Source organism: Tetrapisispora phaffii, chromosome 5, assembly GCF_000236905.1.
Source record: "Tetrapisispora phaffii CBS 4417 chromosome 5, complete genome".
Classification (NCBI taxonomy): Eukaryota; Fungi; Ascomycota; class Saccharomycetes; order Saccharomycetales; family Saccharomycetaceae; genus Tetrapisispora; species Tetrapisispora phaffii.
The window spans coordinates 291,495-311,032 of NC_016524.1; the positions used below are offsets into that span (position 1 = coordinate 291,495).

At 33.5% G+C, this 19,538-nt stretch overlaps 9 protein-coding genes and 1 non-coding gene across 10 annotated transcripts; 4 read left to right on the top strand and 6 right to left on the bottom strand.

The window, feature by feature from the left end:
* Window positions 1–296: 296 nt before the first annotated feature.
* NCB2 (negative cofactor 2 transcription regulator complex subunit NCB2) lies at window positions 297–704 on the top strand (the record flags this gene model as incomplete). Its single annotated transcript, XM_003685624.1, has 1 exon — window positions 297–704. The coding sequence occupies one exon, from the start codon at window positions 297–299 to the stop codon at window positions 702–704; it is 408 nt and encodes a 135-aa protein (XP_003685672.1).
* A 356-nt stretch (window positions 705–1,060) lies between these two features.
* SMP3 (glycosylphosphatidylinositol-alpha 1,2 mannosyltransferase) lies at window positions 1,061–2,638 on the top strand (the record flags this gene model as incomplete). Its single annotated transcript, XM_003685625.1, has 1 exon — window positions 1,061–2,638. One exon carries the CDS (start codon window positions 1,061–1,063, stop codon window positions 2,636–2,638), a length of 1,578 nt encoding a protein of 525 aa, XP_003685673.1.
* Window positions 2,639–3,037: 399 nt separating this feature from the next.
* On the top strand, window positions 3,038–5,308 carry ELG1 (Elg1p; the record flags this gene model as incomplete). Its single annotated transcript, XM_003685626.1, has 1 exon — window positions 3,038–5,308. One exon carries the CDS (start codon window positions 3,038–3,040, stop codon window positions 5,306–5,308), a length of 2,271 nt encoding a protein of 756 aa, XP_003685674.1.
* A 1,297-nt stretch (window positions 5,309–6,605) lies between these two features.
* TPHA0Etrna3G lies at window positions 6,606–6,677 on the top strand. The gene has a single exon. It is a non-coding gene; the product is annotated as a tRNA-Gly (tRNA).
* Window positions 6,678–7,025: 348 nt separating this feature from the next.
* Window positions 7,026–8,009, bottom strand: LSC1 (succinate--CoA ligase (GDP-forming) subunit alpha; the record flags this gene model as incomplete). Its single annotated transcript, XM_003685627.1, has 1 exon — window positions 7,026–8,009. One exon carries the CDS (start codon window positions 8,007–8,009, stop codon window positions 7,026–7,028), a length of 984 nt encoding a protein of 327 aa, XP_003685675.1.
* Window positions 8,010–8,727: 718 nt separating this feature from the next.
* On the bottom strand, window positions 8,728–9,861 carry TPHA0E01480 (uncharacterized protein; the record flags this gene model as incomplete). The annotated part of the gene is made up of 1 exon (XM_003685628.1): window positions 8,728–9,861. One exon carries the CDS (start codon window positions 9,859–9,861, stop codon window positions 8,728–8,730), a length of 1,134 nt encoding a protein of 377 aa, XP_003685676.1.
* Window positions 9,862–10,384: 523 nt separating this feature from the next.
* TPHA0E01490 (uncharacterized protein) lies at window positions 10,385–12,046 on the bottom strand (the record flags this gene model as incomplete). Its single annotated transcript, XM_003685629.1, has 1 exon — window positions 10,385–12,046. The coding sequence occupies one exon, from the start codon at window positions 12,044–12,046 to the stop codon at window positions 10,385–10,387; it is 1,662 nt and encodes a 553-aa protein (XP_003685677.1).
* Window positions 12,047–12,635: 589 nt separating this feature from the next.
* RVS167 (amphiphysin) lies at window positions 12,636–14,009 on the bottom strand (the record flags this gene model as incomplete). The annotated part of the gene is made up of 1 exon (XM_003685630.1): window positions 12,636–14,009. One exon carries the CDS (start codon window positions 14,007–14,009, stop codon window positions 12,636–12,638), a length of 1,374 nt encoding a protein of 457 aa, XP_003685678.1.
* Window positions 14,010–14,596: 587 nt separating this feature from the next.
* MUS81 (Mus81p) lies at window positions 14,597–16,456 on the bottom strand (the record flags this gene model as incomplete). Its single annotated transcript, XM_003685631.1, has 1 exon — window positions 14,597–16,456. The coding sequence occupies one exon, from the start codon at window positions 16,454–16,456 to the stop codon at window positions 14,597–14,599; it is 1,860 nt and encodes a 619-aa protein (XP_003685679.1).
* A 376-nt stretch (window positions 16,457–16,832) lies between these two features.
* On the bottom strand, window positions 16,833–19,361 carry EFT2 (elongation factor 2; the record flags this gene model as incomplete). The annotated part of the gene is made up of 1 exon (XM_003685632.1): window positions 16,833–19,361. One exon carries the CDS (start codon window positions 19,359–19,361, stop codon window positions 16,833–16,835), a length of 2,529 nt encoding a protein of 842 aa, XP_003685680.1.
* Window positions 19,362–19,538: the final 177 nt, after the last annotated feature.

Here is a 19,538-nt window from a genome sequence, read left to right on the forward strand (position 1 = left end):
ATAGTTAAAATCAAGAACGTTAAAGTATATATAGGGAAAGATATTACTAAAATATTTATTTTTCTTTTTTAGTAAGCGATGAGATGAGATGAGGTTGAAAAGTTACCTAATGGTTATTTGTTTTAACATAATTTTTAAGGGACGTTTAAAATTTTAAGTAGCAAATATTATTTTTTTATATAAATTAAATCGTTAATTTATTAAGTGAGTGATTGAACGTGTGTGTTTGTGTGTGTTTGTGTGCATATATACATATATATCTATTGACACTAATTGGTTGAAACGATTAGGGAAGTATGATTGGTGAAGGTGAGGATGTGACGTTGCCAAAGGCTACGGTTCAAAAAATTATATCTGAGATTTTAGATCCCGATTTTACTTTTGGTAAAGAAGCTAGAGATATGATAATAAAATCTGGGATTGAATTTTTGATGATTCTGTCATCAATTTCTTCGGAAATGGCAGAAAGTGATTCGAAGAAAACTATTGCTCCAGAACATGTGTTGAAAGCATTGGAAGCATTGGAATATGATGAATTTGTTCCTATATTAAGCAAGATATTAGTCGAATTCAAAGGTTCAATGAAGGTGAAAGAAAGGAAAGATTCAAAGTTTAAGAAATCGGGTTTATCTGAAGAAGAGTTACTACGACAACAAGAGGAATTGTTTAGAAAATCAAGATCGAAATTAAATAACACTAAGTAATATATAATTAAAAACCTTTAATGAAATAATATAAGATAAAACATAAACATTTAAAATGGATTACTTTATATTAATTAAATCAGTTATACTTTACCAGTTATTTAATTACCCTGCTATATGTTTTAAGTAATATTAAGATGAGATGAGATGCCTTTTGTTAATATTCTAAAATGGGTATCTATACTATCCATCATCAGTGTAACAGTCTGCTTATGGATATAACAGCTTTCATGGTATTTATGGGCATTACTTACAATTGAGAATACAATGTAAATGAGGTTTGTTCATTGAACATTTGCACAACAAAAAAAACACTTGTAATATTGAATGACAGAAGGTAAGTAATTTCTTATAAGATGAATTGGGTTTATGTTTCCCTTATATTTTTAACAATTATTATTTCGATTCAACCCTCGTATATACATCCAGATGAACAATTTCAATCCTTACAAATGCTATCCTATATATTTAATAAAGAAAAATATTTGAATTTAAATGTTAAAAAAATCATACCGTGGGAATTTGAGAACCAGAATTCAGCTCGAAGCTATTTCCCCCTATATGTTGTGTATGCACCAATATACAAATTTATTAAGATATTCAATATAACGGATTCATTAGAAATATTTCAATTGGTGCGATTCTACAATCTGATAATCTTTCTTATATCTTGTAAGATTACAATTGTCACAATTAAAAAAAGATTAGATGATAAAACAGAACAAATCGATGTCCACCTTTTTTGGATGCTCATTCTAACAAGTTATGTAACGACGTCATTTCAATCGCATACATTTTCAAACTCTATTGAGACTATAATTTTACAACTTCATTTATCAATTTTACAAACACTCATACCTCGTAACCAAAGAGATTTATCCAACAAATATAAATTTGCATTATCGCTATTGCATGGTACTTTAATATCATTTGGGATCTTTAATAGAATGACATACCCAGCATTTATTTTTTTCCCTTTAATATACATGTTTTTCAAGTATTATACCAAATCAGCAAATAACATGCTCCAGTTGATATCGACGATATTTAGTTTTCTAATAACCTCTGCAGTAATCATCAGCATAGACTCCAGATTATATGAAAGTGATTCATATGTTATAACACCGCTGAATAATTTATTATATAATTTGGACAAGAAGAATTTATTAAAACATGGTTTACATGCAAGGTATACGCACATCATAATTAATTTACCACAGATGTTAGGACCAATGATATATGTTCTATTCAAATTAAAGAAACAGAAAATTAACCTCTTATCGTTATCAATTTTAAGTGGACTTACTTGTCTATCGCTTTTTGAACATCAAGAGTTACGATTTCTGATACCATTATATTCTATATTTTGTTTGTACATCGTTACCAATTGTAATCTGAAGGCAATTCCAAATTATAAAGTGGTAGTTAAAATCTGGATAATATATAATGTTATCATGACAATAGTGTTGGGACTATTACACCAATCTGGGGTATTATTGTCAATACAGTTTCTAAACAAATATTATAAACAGAATATAACAGCAAACATCTGGTGGAAAACATATTCACCACCAACATGGTTTTACAATGATGCACATATTGTAAATTCGAGCACTAACATAGAAAACGGTATAGAATATAACTCTGCCATTGATTTTGAACTCCGTAAACATCATGTAATCGATTTGAAAGGATGTTCAATAGAACTCTTCAATGACACACTACATAAACTTTTAACAAATCAAGGTGATAAAAATACTACTATTCAAGTTGTTATACCAAATTCAGTTAAACACAGAGTGGAAAAGATCTCAAACAATTATAATATTACTCAAGTATACCATACTTGGTTCCACTTAGATTTAGATCATTTCGATATTGAACATCCCTCGAGTTTTTACCCAGGAATCGGTGTCTATGATTTTTCACTTTAATAAATAGAATTTAGATAACATATCACACAAGTTTAGGTTTATTTAAACCAAATGTAATTGTAACCTCAATGTAAAGTTATATTACAGATCATATTGTGATTATTTTTAACTATGAATTGTATCTATTAAATACTGTCGCCAAAAGCTTGACGCGTTAACTACTAACAATATTTTCTAAATGTTACAAATCCACACAGATGAAGGTAAAAAATAATAAATATTTAACCTTCGATCAGCTTCAAGAATATATAATTAATGTTTTCTTTTTAACGAGGTTATATCCATATATAAAATTTTATATATGTTTATCCTTTAATATTAGGCCGTATTTTGGGAATAGAATCTATACTGTATTGGAGAAGCACTGAATAAATTACTGAGTTAACTCAGAAAAGGTCGATGAAACAAAAAAGTATAAAAGATATTCTAAATGGTCAGAATAGCAACAAGTCAAATGCCAGATCCAATGTCATCGCTCCTGTAGAAAATGATGAAGTAATATTAGATATTTCAGGAGTTAATGAAGGTTCACCATCTACAATAGAACCAATTACTGTACCGTCATCACAATCCTCGTCGTTGCCAAAAGGCGGTCAGTTCATATCAATTCAAAATGAAATGGATAAAGATAAACCTATGATTTCAGCAAAGAATTTTTTGATACGAAATAGTAAAACACTTAGCAAAGGAAGCAAAAAAAATAGTAGACAAAAGAAAATTATAAATCCAGAGACAATTGTAATATCGTTAGATAATGAAAATGGAATAGATGATGACTATTTGGAAAATGATGCAGTGATGAAGATGAATAAAGTTAACAATAAATTTGAACAATTAACAAAACCGAATATAAGCATTACTCCTATAAGTAATTTCAAAACTACAAAACTCAAAGATTTATTTGGTAAGGTACAAAAAAATGGAAAGGCTTCCTTTCAGAACGCCAGCACCTTAAATCGTAAAAATGAGATTTCAAAACTGAAAGACTTGGTGGCACCCTGGCCACAGAAACAATTATATCAGCCCAATGATGCTGATCAATATACAAGTATTGAGGAAGGGAAGTATGAAAATGTTTTGCTAACAAAAAAGAAAACAAAAACCCCAAATCTAGAAATATCTGAAGAAGATTATAAATATTTAAACCGTAACACTATAACTAATAACTCGGATTGTAACATGTTGCATAAGAAACTTAATCTCTTTGGAACGTCTGCATTAGATTCAAGTTTTTTGAAAAATCACCATTCCCTATTAATAGATTATTTTGAACCTAAAGAGCTAAAACATGTTCTATTAGAACCAACCTTGAAGTCGTCTGTAAATAACTGCATATTAGAATCATTTGAGAAGTTGAAGAAAATGACAACTAGGAATCAACTTTTACAAAAGAAAAATTATACAAAAGAGATAGATTATGATGATTTCAATAATTTTATTGTCTATGATGATGATCTAAATGTCTCAAAAGATTACGAAACATTTAGTGGCGGTAACTCAAATGAAAACGAAGAATTTGTACCATTAATAGTTCTTTATGGTAACGCTGTCGGAAAGAACACTTTATTGAAGGTTATAATGGATGCTTTACAGGGGCAGATATATGAACTAAATACATCAACGAATAGAAGTAAAAAAAATATTTTAGAGAGTCTGTTGGAATTTTCAACAACACATTATGTTAAAGGTAAAAATTCTAAAGGTTTAATTCTTTTAGATGATATAGATGTTCTTTTTAAAGAACATGATAAATTTTTTTGGTATGCAGTTGAGAGGCTTTTACTTAGTGCAAGAAAACCTGTGGTTTTGACTTGCCGCGATATTAACTACATACCGTCTAATTTATTACAAATTGCAATAAACCAAGACACCTGTTTTGAAGCGAAGAGAATTTCTCCTAAATCTGTTGTGTCGTTCTTACAATACTATATGAAAAAGATCAATACAGAAATCAATCCAGAGGCATTGCGGTGCATTGTAGAAATAAACCAAAACGATATTAGAAAATCACTGTTGGATTTGCAATTTCTTCTTTTACCGCCCCATACCTATACTTTCAAAACTCCAAAAGAATTAAATGAACACCATGTCTCAGATCTTAAAGAATTATCAGATTATTTAGAAATATTGAGCTATGCTGATGTCATTGATAACTGCATAAAATTTAAATCGTTAATAAACGATGATAAATATCATACATTGAATACCCCCTCTGCTATTTTAAAGTGTAGAGATAGCACTGATGAAATAAAATTGCAAAATGATTACTTAATTGACTATAAATTATATTTGGACGATGAACTACATAGGAAACAATTACCATTTGAGTTAAATATTTCTAAATATCTAGAGAATAAAACTAATGAGGTGAGTGGAATTGAAAGGAACAAAAACTTATCTAAAATTGCTTTAGTTAAAGAAAAAAATCATAAACGAATTACAAATTCAAACGTTGTTTTTTTAAGTAGCAGGATTTCCAAAAGAAACACCCAAAACGTAACAGCCAGGAAAACCAGAAACTCCTCAAAAAAGTTCTTTGAACTCATCGAAAACTTTTCAACAACTGATGAAACTGATGAGATGATTGACTTTGATTTTTCATTAAACAACCAGAGTAATTTGGACACTTACGTTAATCCGTACGTATTCAAAATAGCAGAATTTGAATAAAAAAACAAAGGCAATAAATAAATCAATTTATGAAGCCGCTATCGCGGATGTACAACCTGATATGCATCCTCAAGTGGTAAAAATGCTATCAAACAAACAAGTATTTAAGCCATTTTGGTTTTCAGCAGATCCTAATGCAGTTCTTACACAATGGGAATAGCAATATTAAGTAATATATAGAGGACCGCATTACATACTACTCATATAGGCAAAAATGCACTGAATGGAAAAAAGGACATTATTATATTTTATTTTGAAACAATATTTAAGAATCTACAGTTGTGTATAATACTGAAATTTTTCTTGAGTTATATTTTTGTCAAGAATCTAAGATTTATAAAAGAAGTTATAATATCTACGGTTCCAGTTGTAAAGACAAATTCCAATTAGTACGATTAAACTAAGTTCAAGAGTAATTAACGAAGCATTTAGTTAACTCCATCTGTCTATCGTCTAACTCGAACAATCTACAAGTCTTTTAATTCGTTCATCTGGCATGTCTCCTAGTAAATAAATTGAATCGAATAGACATTTAAACGGAAAAAATTTAATGATACTTAAGTCTCCAATTTTAAAATTCATAATAATATTATACTAGTATTTACTATTTATAAGTTATGCAATAAAATGAATCAATTGGATTATATATTATAATCCTTACCTGTTAAGAATGAACGCTAACGAGCAATTTGACTACCCAGTCGATGTCAATATCATTGAACCTGTCGCAATTTATATACTTGTTCCTCTACGATTCATTCTCTCTGTGTCAGAATTATTGTAGTGTATGTGACAGAACTAAGAGTTTATGACACTTTGAGTCCAGAACTAATAGATCACTTACTAATGGAAAGAAGGTCTAGAACAATCTTCCAAGTGGTAGGTGAAAATTTCTCACTACAATGTAAATGGCTACGCGATAAACACAGATGTACAATACAGCACTAAAGATCTTAGGAGGATGAATGAACATGTGTACGTGTTCATTCAACTGTCAGTTCAACTCATATATAAGGAGGGCTTCTAACTCTATATAGAATAGTTTAAATACACTAATAAAGGACCAATCGATTATTTAACTATAAAGAAGATGGACTATACTAGAGCAACTGAAGTGGCTAATGACACTAACTTAGATGTTGGAACTAACCAACATAAGCTTGTTTCTCCACAGAACTACCCAACATGAGCTTGTTTCTCCACAAAAATGTCCTCAACATACTTGATGAAGTTAAAACCTTTAGTGGCAATTAGATTCAACTACAATGGATGCTGGACAGTAAGACAAACTACGTTCGCACGAGTAGTTTAGTGGTTAGAATTCATGCTTCCCAAGCATGGGGCCCGTGTTCGATTCCCGGCTCGTGCATTTAGTGTTTTTATTTTTAGAACACTGATTTTATTATTATTTTCAACGTAAAGGATTATGACTGCTGTAAGACTATCTTGACTCATTATTCTTAATATTAGCACAGTTACAGTTGTTGAATATATAATTAAGGAATTTATGTATTTGTTATTTTTATTAGAGAAAAAGCAAAGAAACCAAATTAAAAGCATCTTATATATATATATAAACGCGGATATACAAAATCATAGCATCTTTGGCATTAGCATTTTATTTCGTTATATTCATGATTAATGGCGAGAAAGTAAAGAAATTAAAGTACAAATTTGAATATATTAGATCGGATTCGCCATTTACGTATATTTTAGACTATTTATATTTTGCAAAGTCATCTAACAAAGCCTTACCTAAGCGACCTGGAGATTCGACAACGGAAACACCTACATCTCTTAAAGCTTTCTTTTTAGATTCTGCATCTGTACCAGACCCTTCAACAATAGCACCAGAATGACCCATTCTGACACCTTTCATTTGACCAGCGACTGTACCTGCAATAAAGGATGCCACTGGCTTAGGGTTTGACTTCGAGAAATTGTATTCTTTCAAAAATTGAGCAGCCTCCAATTCAGCAGTACCACCGATTTCACCTAACATAATGATACCTTCGGTCTGTTTGTCCTCTAAGAATAGTTTTAAAGTATCGATGAAATCAGTACCTGGGAATGCATCACCACCCATACCAATGACTAAAGTTTGACCCAAACCAGTCAAAGTTGTCTGTTGCACAGCTTCATATGTCAAAGTACCGGATTTTGAAATGATACCAATCTTACCTGGTTTGAAGATTGAAGGAGGTTGAATACCGATTCTCACTTTTGAAATTGGATTAACAATACCTGGACAGTTTGGACCCACTAATCTTGTTTTATCTTGTGATTTCAACATTTCTGCAATATACAGCATATCATGTTGAGGAATACCTTCCGTGATAGCTACAGCCAATGGAATTTCAGCTTCAACTGCCTCTTTTATGGCATTGGCAGCAAAGGCTGGTGGAATAAAGATACCAGTAGCGGTAGCACCTGTTTCTTTCACTGCTTCCTTGACAGTTGCGTAGACAGGTTTTCCTAAATGCAATTGTCCAGCTTTCTTAGGATTAGTACCACCAACAATGTCAGTGCCATATTCCATTGAAATATTAGCATGGAAAGTAGCTTGTTTACCGGTAAAACCTTGAATAATGACCTTAGTATCGGCAGGTAATAAGAGATTTTTAATAGTCTTATCATAGGGAATTGATTCCCTTGAAAATAGACGACGATTTATATTATTTCTAAAAGCAGATCTTAACATAATTGAAAAATTAGTTGTATAAGTTTTTTAATAAAATGGAACTAAATGATATGTGTGTTTTTGTAGTTTATACTGTTACCAAAATGAGTTCATAAAATGGTAGTACCAGCTATATGTAGAGAAATAGTGATATAAATTGGAAAAGTTAAAAGATATGGGATGTTACCTCTTCCATAGGTATTTATATATCGTGAACAATCAGGAAGATCTTTATATTTCAAGACTATGGTTTTAGTCGTTGTTGTTGTTCAAAGCTTGTGTAAGATTTAAAAGAATCAATTATGTCCTGTCTCTACAGCGTTTCCCCGGCCAACCAGAACGTTCGGCCCCGCCCCCGCGCTCAAATCGGTGCCCCTCCCTTGTGGTTTGATGAACTCATTCAAGCCAGACCAGACTGAGCCAGATCGTTTTAGAAAGAAAATACCAATGAGCTTCAACCTGTTCATAAAGGAACGACGTGTATTGAACATGATTGTTAACACGGTTGGACGGGCAGTTTGGAATAGTGTGTGTCTGTTGTTTATTCAACACCACTATTCTGCAGCAACTGTTCATTCATGGTATTGAGAAGGAAAGAGCTTCAGCAATCAGAGACCCCAATATATATAAAGGAATGGGTATAATATAGATATATATGTATGTGTATGTGTATGTGTATGTGTGTTACGTAGTCGTATTTGTTGTTAGAGGCGAAGTATTGTAGAGTAGTGATTTTAAGTCAATTCAAGTTTTCGATCACGGCTTTTGTAAATGATGTTGTGGTTGCTGAACCACCGAGGTCTGCAGTTCGGAATTCTTTTCCACTAGTAATCGTTGTTAGAACCGCAGTCTCTATCATATCGGCATATTTTTGTAACCCCATATGGTTGAGCATCATGACAGAAGAAAGTAATAAAGCAGTGGGATTGGCTTTGTCTTGGCCTGCAATATCTGGAGCACTACCATGAACTGCCTCGTATAGAACTGTTTCGCCTATATTTGCAGAGGGAGTCAACCCTAGTGAGCCTGTACTCAATCCAGAATTCAAATCAGATAAAATGTCACCGTATAAGTTTGGACAAACTGAAACAGAATCAGCGTACTTTTCTGGGTTCATTATACAGTTCAAGACAGTGTTATCGATTAATTCTAATTTCAAATTAACGTCTGGATACTTGTCCGCCATTTCTTGTGCAGTTTGAACAAATAAACCATCGCCGCGTCTTTGGATAGTGGCTTTGTGCACCACTATCAAATTTGATCTTCCAATTGATCTTGTATACTCGAAGGCATACTTAATAACCTTTTCTGAAGCCTTTCTTGTAATTAACTTGATAGATTGAACAACACCTGGTACAATTTCATGTTCAATACCGGAATACTCACCTTCAGTATTTTCTCGAATCACAATTAGATCCACATTTTCATATGTGGAGGCTAAATTGGGAATTGACTTTGCTGGACGTACATTTGCAAACAAACCAAACGTTTTTCTAAGAGTCAAATTTATTGATCGATGACCTTGACCTACAGGCGTAGCCAATGGTCCTTTCAAAGCAATCAAACTATTATTAATTTGATCAACGGCAGTTTGTGGAATAGTAGTTTCTCCGTTAATTAGTAATGGCCCAATATCACAATTTACCCAATCTATTGGTACCTTGGCAGCTTTAAAGATAGTTCTGACTGATTTTGAGATTTCGGGACCTACTCCATCCCCTTCGATAAAAGGTACAGTATAGTTTCCGGTTTCAGGGTTTGGTTTCCCTTTAAAATTCCCAATACTGATTTTATCTGCTGCTGTCATAAAGTATCTCAATTTTGAAATTGTTCCAATATATTTCGAGCTTAATGGTACTCCAACTTTAAGCATCAAAATAACAAGATGTGCGTTTTATTTTTCCCTTAAGCACCAAAAATGTATTAATAAAATTAATTCACTATTTGTTTAATTTTTTCATACACCACTTATCAGAAAAACTGAATTTATGTAATTGCTTTAAATTAAAAGTTAATCATTCTTAAATTCGTATCCAGATATCTCAATTGTTCTGCCTCCTCGATGGATCTATTTATATTAAATTTTTTTGGAGGAAACATTTAACACTTATGTGGTGTCTTATGGAAAATGTGTGACACTTTATCTTTTTTAAGGGAATAACGTCCAAATATTGAATTTCGGACAAAATGTAAAATTAAAGAGATGCCTGCTAAGAACTTCGATTCCGAACCAAACAAGCTTGGGAAGGTCTACCTTCAGTTTAACAAACCTATGTTAATGATGACTTTTTGTATTTTATATGTCATTTCATGAACGATTCATATGGCACTGCTTGGATTACAGATATAGATATATATATTATTTCATATGTATATTATTTTTGCGTATCTATAGATTAGTGATGTGAATTAGATCTGGACATGGATATCGAATTAGATCTGGACGTCGATCGGCTATATAGTTTGCTAAACCAGGAGGACCTTCTACTTCTACGGCCTTGCCTTTCTGGGGAACCATTAATTACCACATTTGTTACATGTAGTTTTGGTTCGTTAGCCAATGATACGGCTTCATCATTGTTTAATGAGGATACAATTGAAGAATTGGATTCTTCAGAACTTCCATCTAGGTCATCTTCGATATTTTCACCAGAATCAGTTATATTTTCACTAGTTAACGTGAAGCTTTTATTGTGATCAATAACATCAGATGGATTCGCAACGGAGCTGAAAGATTTTGAATATTTTCTGTTATGAGAGTTCTTAGCATTTCTGTTTGAGTCATTATGTCTTGGTATCAGCAAATGTTTATCGGATATTCCATTTGCATCAATAGCATTTATATTTTCTGTTTCTGTTTTATTTATATCATTATCGGTTATAAAGCTGGAAGAAGTAGTGTTTTTTATTTGTTCATTTGTTAGGGAAGTTTCCGGGGTGCTATCCTTGTGTTTTATTTGTCCTTCAGTTTTAAGTTTCAATATATATGGTAATAATTTATAAGAGAACTCGATCAAAAATTCAAGTACAATTCTTGATATTTCATATTGTTTTGGATCTAGATCATCGTTAGGATGAGATAACATTGACGGTTGAAAAATGGCAGATAAATTCTTACCAGTCATTAGATTTTTTTCAGAATGTTTCGCAAATAAACTCAGAAGATCTAAAAGATATACAGTTAGCTGTCTTGATTCACTTGATAATAGTGAAAATAATTCCTGATATTCAAGAATCGTCTGTTTAATGTCTTTCGCAATCTTCCTCTTCCTCTTTTTCTCTTTTTTCTTTTGTTCTATTGATTCCTCTGGTTTATCATCATTGGATTTCACTGTTAATCGAGGTTGACTTCCCATATCCGTTATATATTTCATAAGTTTTGGTTTAGATTCCAAGGGTTCTCTAAATTTCTCATATAGATCCAATGGTATCAGAGGTTCATCTAAGTTATTCAAATACCTTCTTAAGAGTGTACCGATATCGTGAACTGTATATGTATCCCATTCTGTGAATTTTAAACCGTAATCCGGCGGTGTTGAAAAGATGTGCTGTAATTGTTTTACCCTTTTATTACTCCCAGATATTCTAAATATTCCAGATACATCCAATGCGTTTGCTTTCAAATATGCACCACTCTTAGCCACTACGATGGGTATTCTACCAAAAGTAACAAACTCATTTTGAACTATAACTTCAGCACTGGCAACTCTGAGTGAATTTTCCAATGAAGTACCAAATACAGTACCAGTAAATCCATGTTTATTCAAGATGAAATCGTCTCTATGGCTTTTAAAATTAGCATCGTTATTCATTTTTTGATTTTGACCTTCCATGGATGAAATATTTGTCTTTTCTGACTTAGAAGGAGCACTAATATTTTTAGAAGTAATAGTTGGTCTCCTAAGTAACTTTGTTGACGAGTTCATTCCATAATCAGACTGTTCTGATTGATTCCCCATTAAAGAATCACTGGATATACTTTTGGGGTTACTTAAAAATGTCTTCCAAAACTGCTTCGAAGGTTTCGAAGGGGGGGTTTCAGTTTGCACAGTTACCATTTATACACATAAACATAAACATGAACATACACACATACACATACACATAGATATATAGCAGTATCCGTGTTTCTCGTAGGAACGGAATATATCGCTTGTACCTAATATAGTAAACAGATAGTCTAGTTAAACCTCTTAGTAGAATAAATAAGTTAATATGACAGTCGTTAATCTAACTTTCATTAAAACAAGTTTTCTTATATATATACATTATCTAAATTAGTGTATTGTTTCTATTAATATATTTATAAAAAACAGATTTCCTTTGTTAATTATATAATATCAAAAATCTTTATATTTTTCTTATTTTTTAATTTTTACTATTTATGGTCCTATAATTAAAACAAAAACAGAAACTAATGGGCACAGTGGACAGCACCGTTTGAAACTAATAATTTAATAAATTATGGATACAAACAAGCAAACTTGTTTTAGGAACTGTCCTACAGAGAAAAATATTTTATATTCACGGCTAGATTATTAGATTGTTTTCTTTTATTTTAGATATATAATTAATTATTGCATTTTGTTTTTTACTTATGTATTATTTCGTAAGCACTTTTTCTTTCCGGGAGAGATATTCATTGGACTATTGGTTTAGTTGAACATAGTTACCTGGGAAGACACCTTGTTGACCATTGTATACACCGGTCCACCAGTCATTAACATCTGCACTACGTTGCACAATTTGGATGACAGCACCAGCTGGGAAACTTAAATCTCCTTGTGCTTGTGCTTGATATTCGTATAAAGATGTGCAGTATTCACCGGCTTGAGCGGTAGTATAGGCTGGAGGAACGGCTTGGTAACCTTGAGCAGCAGCAGGAGCAACACCGGCAGCACCATAAGCTTCTTGAGCCTTTGCATCAGCAGCGCCATAACCAGCTGCGGCAGGTACGGCGCCATAGCCAACAGCGGCAGCAGTAGGAGCAGCACCAGGAGCAGCACCATAGCCGGCAGTGGCAGCACCAGGGGCGGCGCCATAGCCAACAGCACCAGGAGCAGCACCATAGCCGGCAGTGGCAGCACCAGGGGCAGCGCCATAACCGGTGGTACCGGCTGAACCTGGTGGAGTGTTACTATCGACACCAAAACGTTTTCTTGTCATTTCTAACTTAGCTTTGGAATAACCAATTTTGAAATGTGTGATAGTAAGAGAGTCTGCTTGTTCTTCAACATTACCTCTCTTAAAATGGAAAGCTTCAATGATATCTGAGTTTAAGTCGAAGTATGGGATTTTCATATCTTGAAATTTGTTGTATAATGTATAGAAAATGTTTAATTGCATGTAATAAAAGGAAACAAACAATGGCTGCACAAATTGAGCTTCTAGACTAAATAGAATAGGTAGCTGATCTTTCATTAAGTTATTGTAGTAATCATATTCTTGTTGAGCCACTTCCATTTCAGCTTGAGCTTTATACAATTTCTCTTCATCCTTAGGTGTTTGTTCTTTCTTATTTTCAAGCTTAGTAACAGAATTCAAACGTCTGTCCAAATCTAACTTTTTGTGGTTTCTCTTTGTAGACATTTTACGAATATAAGTAATAATTTTCAATAATTCTTGACATGGCTTAACAATTTTTTCTTCAATCAATGCCAAATCAGGTTTCAAAGTTTCTTGCAATTCAGCAACTATGGATCTATATTGTTCACTTGCCTCAATACCATCTGGATTATCTTCTGGAACGGTAGCATTTGGATCACTCATTTTACCACTAATTGGCTTAAATATTTCTTCCATAGCTTTAGCAAAACCGATCTGATGTGATAACATCCCATTGACAGCAACAGAGTATTTTTTGGACTCCTCACTCAATTTCTTAGTTTCATCTTCTAATTCTTTGAAACGACGTTCAGCATCTTCGTAGACTGGATCTTCTGTTTGCTCACCCATATTGAACTTCTGACGGAAGTTCTGGGGAGCTCTTGTGATAGCTTTTGTGAACCCTTTAAAACTCATATTTCACTGTTCACAACTATGTGTGTGTATATGTGTGAGGGGTGTTGTTCTCAATTACAAGTGTTTGCTACCCAACAGAAATACAATAAACAACCATGTGCAGAAGAAACACACTATAACGTATTTTAAATAGACGAAAATACCTTCATCTAAAAACAAAATATAAGAATGATTAATATTTAAACAGTAATCCCTGGTTAAAGTAATAAAACTCTTGAAAAGTGTTAGAATTTGAATAATTGTATCAACGATTGATTTCTTCAAAACGTATCCGCCTAAATTTAGAGAATAACCGATAATTTCTGACAGGATAATATATTTAAAAAAGGGAGCCACTGAAATATAAGCTGTAAAGACGGGTAACAGATGTCAGACTCCTTTAGCGTAATACAACACAAGCCATTTGTTTTAGAGTATCTGGTTAAGTTCACGTAATTGACGTTATTTATTAGTTTATTAACATTGTGACTGTTGCCATCATCATGTCTCGATAATATATGCTAAGAGTGGTTGCTTGGTACCTGTGTGTGTATGTGTATGTGTAGAATAAACTATGCTACGTTACTATATATTCGTTGTGAGAACATTTAATTGTCATAGAAAACCTCTGATATCTTTTCAGATAAGCTTTTAGTTATCCTCTTTGTACCTGGTGCATTGCCAAGTTTGTTATAGAGAAGTAATTTTGCTTCACTTGGCGATTTACATGATTGATAAGCTTTCAAAATATGGTTCAATGTCGGGTATATGGACTGTATGGCTATTGCTTTCTCCAATGACACACCTCTAATTAGCATTAAAATATTTATCGTTATTTCACCAATTGTTCTTGACTCGCTTTTACCCATGATTTCTTGAAAACATTCAATTGTATGACAACATTCGATTGATTTATTTCTTTCAAATTCTTTTTTGAAATCATGTAAAATATTGTAATATGATTCTTGAGAAGTAATATTATCAGGATATATTACAATCAAATCTTTTTCTAAATAATGTTTAGATATTACCTCATGCAAGTAACATAATTTTTCTACTGTTTCTTCAGAGTTAGAGGTTCTTATCATGGAAAATTTATAGTATACTAATATTAACCAAAGTGCAGTTTTCAATGCTTCATCCATATTAACTTGAATATTATTATTATTGATACCAATGGTCTCCTCAATTAAATAGATTTTGTTTTGACAACCAGATTTTTCTAAACGTGTCTTTTGTTCCATAAACCTATTATCTCTTATACTAGAAGCTAAATCATCTAGTCTTTTTCTTTCTATAATAGTATCAAGTATGCAAATAGTTTTTGTTACTTTATGTCTAGCAACCCATATAATATCACCCAAAGATAATTGCCGAAGTTCACTATGCACACCTTTTCTATGAAATGCATTAATAAAGAATTCACGGTCAGTTACCGATTTAACCTCTCTGTGGTCGATAATGGGAAAGATGTCATATGATCCTCGGTTCCATAACTGATAGCTAATATTGTTATATCGTTTTTGTACAATATTGCTAGCCTCGGTGGCTGAACCATTTATCAACCCATTGCCAATTAAACCTTCTTTATTGGCTAGCGTATAGTTAGCTTTATTTGTCGTACCCGTCTGGCTAATGATTCCATGCACTAAATTTTCATTTTCTTTGAAGGTTACATCAATTATTTTTGAACTATTACCTTGATCAGGTTGACTAGGAAATGACTTATTTGCAAATAAACCCGTAAGATCAGCAGTAACTTCATTGGGATCGTTCCAAAATTTGTTCTGATTTAATGTGGTATTACCTTCATTCTCGAATATTATTCCATCAGCTTCTTTTAACGTTTTAGCTAATTCATGACCCTCTTCTGTAAGTGAAAACCGTTTAGGTCTCCCTTCTTCTAGGATGAGATAGTTATTTCGTAACGAAGTAATTGAAGACCATGATCCATGCAGTTCCTTCGTAGTATAATTTGGCAACATGCTATTATTACAATATTTCTGTGCAATTTCAATTATATCATCCTTAGTAAGGCCTTTTTCTGTGGCACCACTTTCGAGTAAAGCTAATAATATAGCATAACCACCTGATCGTTTCTTAGGTATATACTTTCTTTTCTTTTTTAAAGGCCTTGATGTTACATCAGAGTCAATAGTTGTTGACCTTAAAGTTGTCGTAGATCTTTTGTTTGAAGCGATTTCGTTTTCAATTTTTGATGGAAATTCAAAGCTATTCTTCTTGCAATATTCCTTTAATTTGACTTCTAGCTTTTTCGCAATTGCTTCTCCAATACCTTTCACTTTCTTTAAATCAGATGGAAAATGAAAGGTTTCTTGCGAATCAATTAAGTTCCTTTTAGCTCTTTCATACGTTATCTGTACCTGCTCCTGATGAGAACCATATGAATTGATAAGCTCTTGAAGCCAATCCACATAATGCTGCTTCAAATCAAAAGGTAGTGACATCGTACGCTTTGCATTATTTTATTATAAGAAGAGAATAGCAAATGTGTTATTCTACTTGTCTTAATACCCGGTATATAATATATTATTGTATCCAGATACCAATACAGTATTAGATGGCGACTCATTTATCATTATATGCACCATTTATAGTATGTATGATCTGATTTTATTACCGAAATTTTTCGCAATGGTAATTAGAACATATAGATGAGTCGAATAGCTGATCTAAAGATAATATATAATAATAAAAGATTGTGTTTTTGTATAATAAGTATTAGCTGTTAATGATTTAATAAAGTTTATATATGAACTACAGACAAATTAAATATATGAATAAATATATATATATGTATATTAAAGAATAAATGAAAATTCCTTATAATTTGTCGTAGTACTCTTGCCAGCCTGGAACTTCTTCCTTCATACCGTGTCTCTTTCTAGCAGCAACGACAATTTCACCAGCCTTGGTGGTTGGGTCTAATGGGTCAGTGTTCAAAGTAGCCCAATGGTCGAAAACCATTTGTGGGAAAGCTTGACCACCAGTAGCTTGTCTTAATTCACCAGTGAAACCAAAAGATTCATTAACTGGTAAGTAGGCCTTAACAGTGAATAATGGAGTACCTGGTCTTTGTTCTTCAGAGACGACTTGACCTCTCTTTTTGTTTAAGACGGAGTAAATACCACCAACAGCTTGTTCTGGACATTGAATTTCGACTAAGAAAACTGGTTCTTGAATCTTTGGTTCAGCTAATAAGAAACCGGCGTAAGTAGCTCTTCTCATAGTTGGGATGATTTGACCACCACCTCTGTGAATAGCATCAGCATGTAAGGTAACATCTAAGATGTTAACTCTGACGGATCTCATTTGTTCACCGAAGATTGGACCTTCCTTGGTAGCCCATTGGAAAGCAGCAACAACGGAATCCTTGATTTCGTTCAAGTATTGGACAGCCTTGGTTTGGTCAACAACTAAATTTGGACCGTTACCGTCTGGACCGAAACACCAGATCTTTCTGGCGTCAGTGACATCCCAACCGAATTCATCAGCCATAACTCTAGCTCTGGCCTTGAAATCATCTCTTGGGTTAACCTTACCGGCTTCAATAGCTAAAGATAATTCTTCTTCAATTGGACAAGCCTTTAAGTAAATTCTGTTATGCTTGTTTGGAGACTTGGATAAAGCCGATTGGGAAGATTCAGCTTCAACAGTTTCTCTGTAAGCAACAACAGGTGGAGAGATCTTTAATGGAATACCAGCGTGATCATTTTCTAAATCTTGTAAACAAATTTCTAAATGTAATTCACCAGTACCGGCGACAATATGTTCACCAGATTCGGACATGTAGGTTAAAACACATGGATCGGACTTGGATAATCTCTTTAAACCTTCAACTAATTTTGGTAAATCGTTGGCGTTCTTAACTTCAACAGCGACTTGAACAACTGGAGAGACAGAGAACTTCATGACCTTCATGTTGTGAGCGGTTTCATCGGTGGTTAAAGTACCGGTCTTCAATAAGAATTGATCGATACCGACTAAACCTAAAATGTTACCAGCTGGACAGTCATCGATTGGTTCGGTGAATCTACCCATCATTAAGACAACTCTTTGGATAGCCTTGACGAATAAGTCATCTTTCTTACCTGGAACGTAGTTTGGACCTTGAATTCTGACCTTTTGACCAGACTTGACCGTACCAGCGAAAACTCTACCGAAAGCATAGAATCTACCCTTATCAGAAGTTGGAACCATCTTGGAGACGTATAACATTAAGTCAGCCTTTGGGTCACAGTTCTTGATAGCGATACAGTTCTTGTCATCAGCTGGACCTTCGTATAATTGTTCAGCTCTGTAGAATTGAGCAGTGACTGGTGATGGTAAGTGCATGACAATCATTTCTAGTAAAGCATCGGCAGCTGGTAAGAACTTTCTCATAACAACCTTTAATAAGGCCTTACCTTCTAAGTCCTTTTCCTCACCCTTTAGGGAAACTTCTAATTTTTCTAATAGAGCATTAACTTCGTCTTTCTTGAAGTTCATGACAGCAGCGAAAATTCTGAAGATTGGGTCTAAGACGAACATGTTGAAGGCTCTTTCCAATGGCTTACCATCAGCATCGGTTTCCTTAGAAGTCCACTTCTTAGTCTTTGGGTTGAAGAAAGAGTCACCCCATAATCTTTCCATCATCTTCTCTTTGTCAACACCGAATTTCTTGGCGTATCTAGTAGCGAATTGACGAATGGTGAAGGCCCAACCGTGTAAACCAGAACCGAAAGCGACGGTACCTCTTTGTGGGTAGACTTGAACATCACCTAAAACTTCATCAGCATAAGTGGAGATGATAACGTTACAAGATTCGACAGTTCTGGCGAAGGTTTGGTATAAATCCTCCTTTTCGACTTGTAATTCTAGTAAAGCTCTGTCGACTTTGTTAATACAGACGACTGGCTTAATTCTTTCACCTAAAGCCTGTCTTAAGACGGTTTCAGTTTGGACACAAACACCTTCGATGGTGTCGACGACAACTAAAGCACCATCGGTGACTCTTAAAGCGGCAGTGACTTCAGAAGAGAAATCGACGTGACCTGGGGAATCGATCAAGTTGATCAAGAAAGCGTTACCTTCAGTCTTTTGCTTGATGTCCTTGACATCTTCATCAGCCATTTCTGAGTATAAAGAAATGGCGGTAGACTTGATAGTAATACCTCTTTCTTGTTCATCCTTTCTGGTATCGGTGAAACGAGCTTCACCAGCCTTAGCAGCGGAAATAATACCAGCTCTTTGAACTAAAGAATCGGTCAAAGTGGATTTACCATGATCGACGTGAGCAATAACGGACATGTTACGAACGTTAGTAACTCTGTCCATTAAAGCACGCATTTGGTCAACAGTGAAAGCAACCATTTTGAATTAATGTTTGATTTCTTGATTGCTTGGTTCTATTGATGAGAAGAAATAAGAGCAGAAAAGATACGAAGAAATATACTGAAATATTAAAACATTAAATAAATATATAGATAAGAATTGAAGCTTTCAATTAACATGTAACGCAATTTATATAACGAAAATTTAACAGATGAG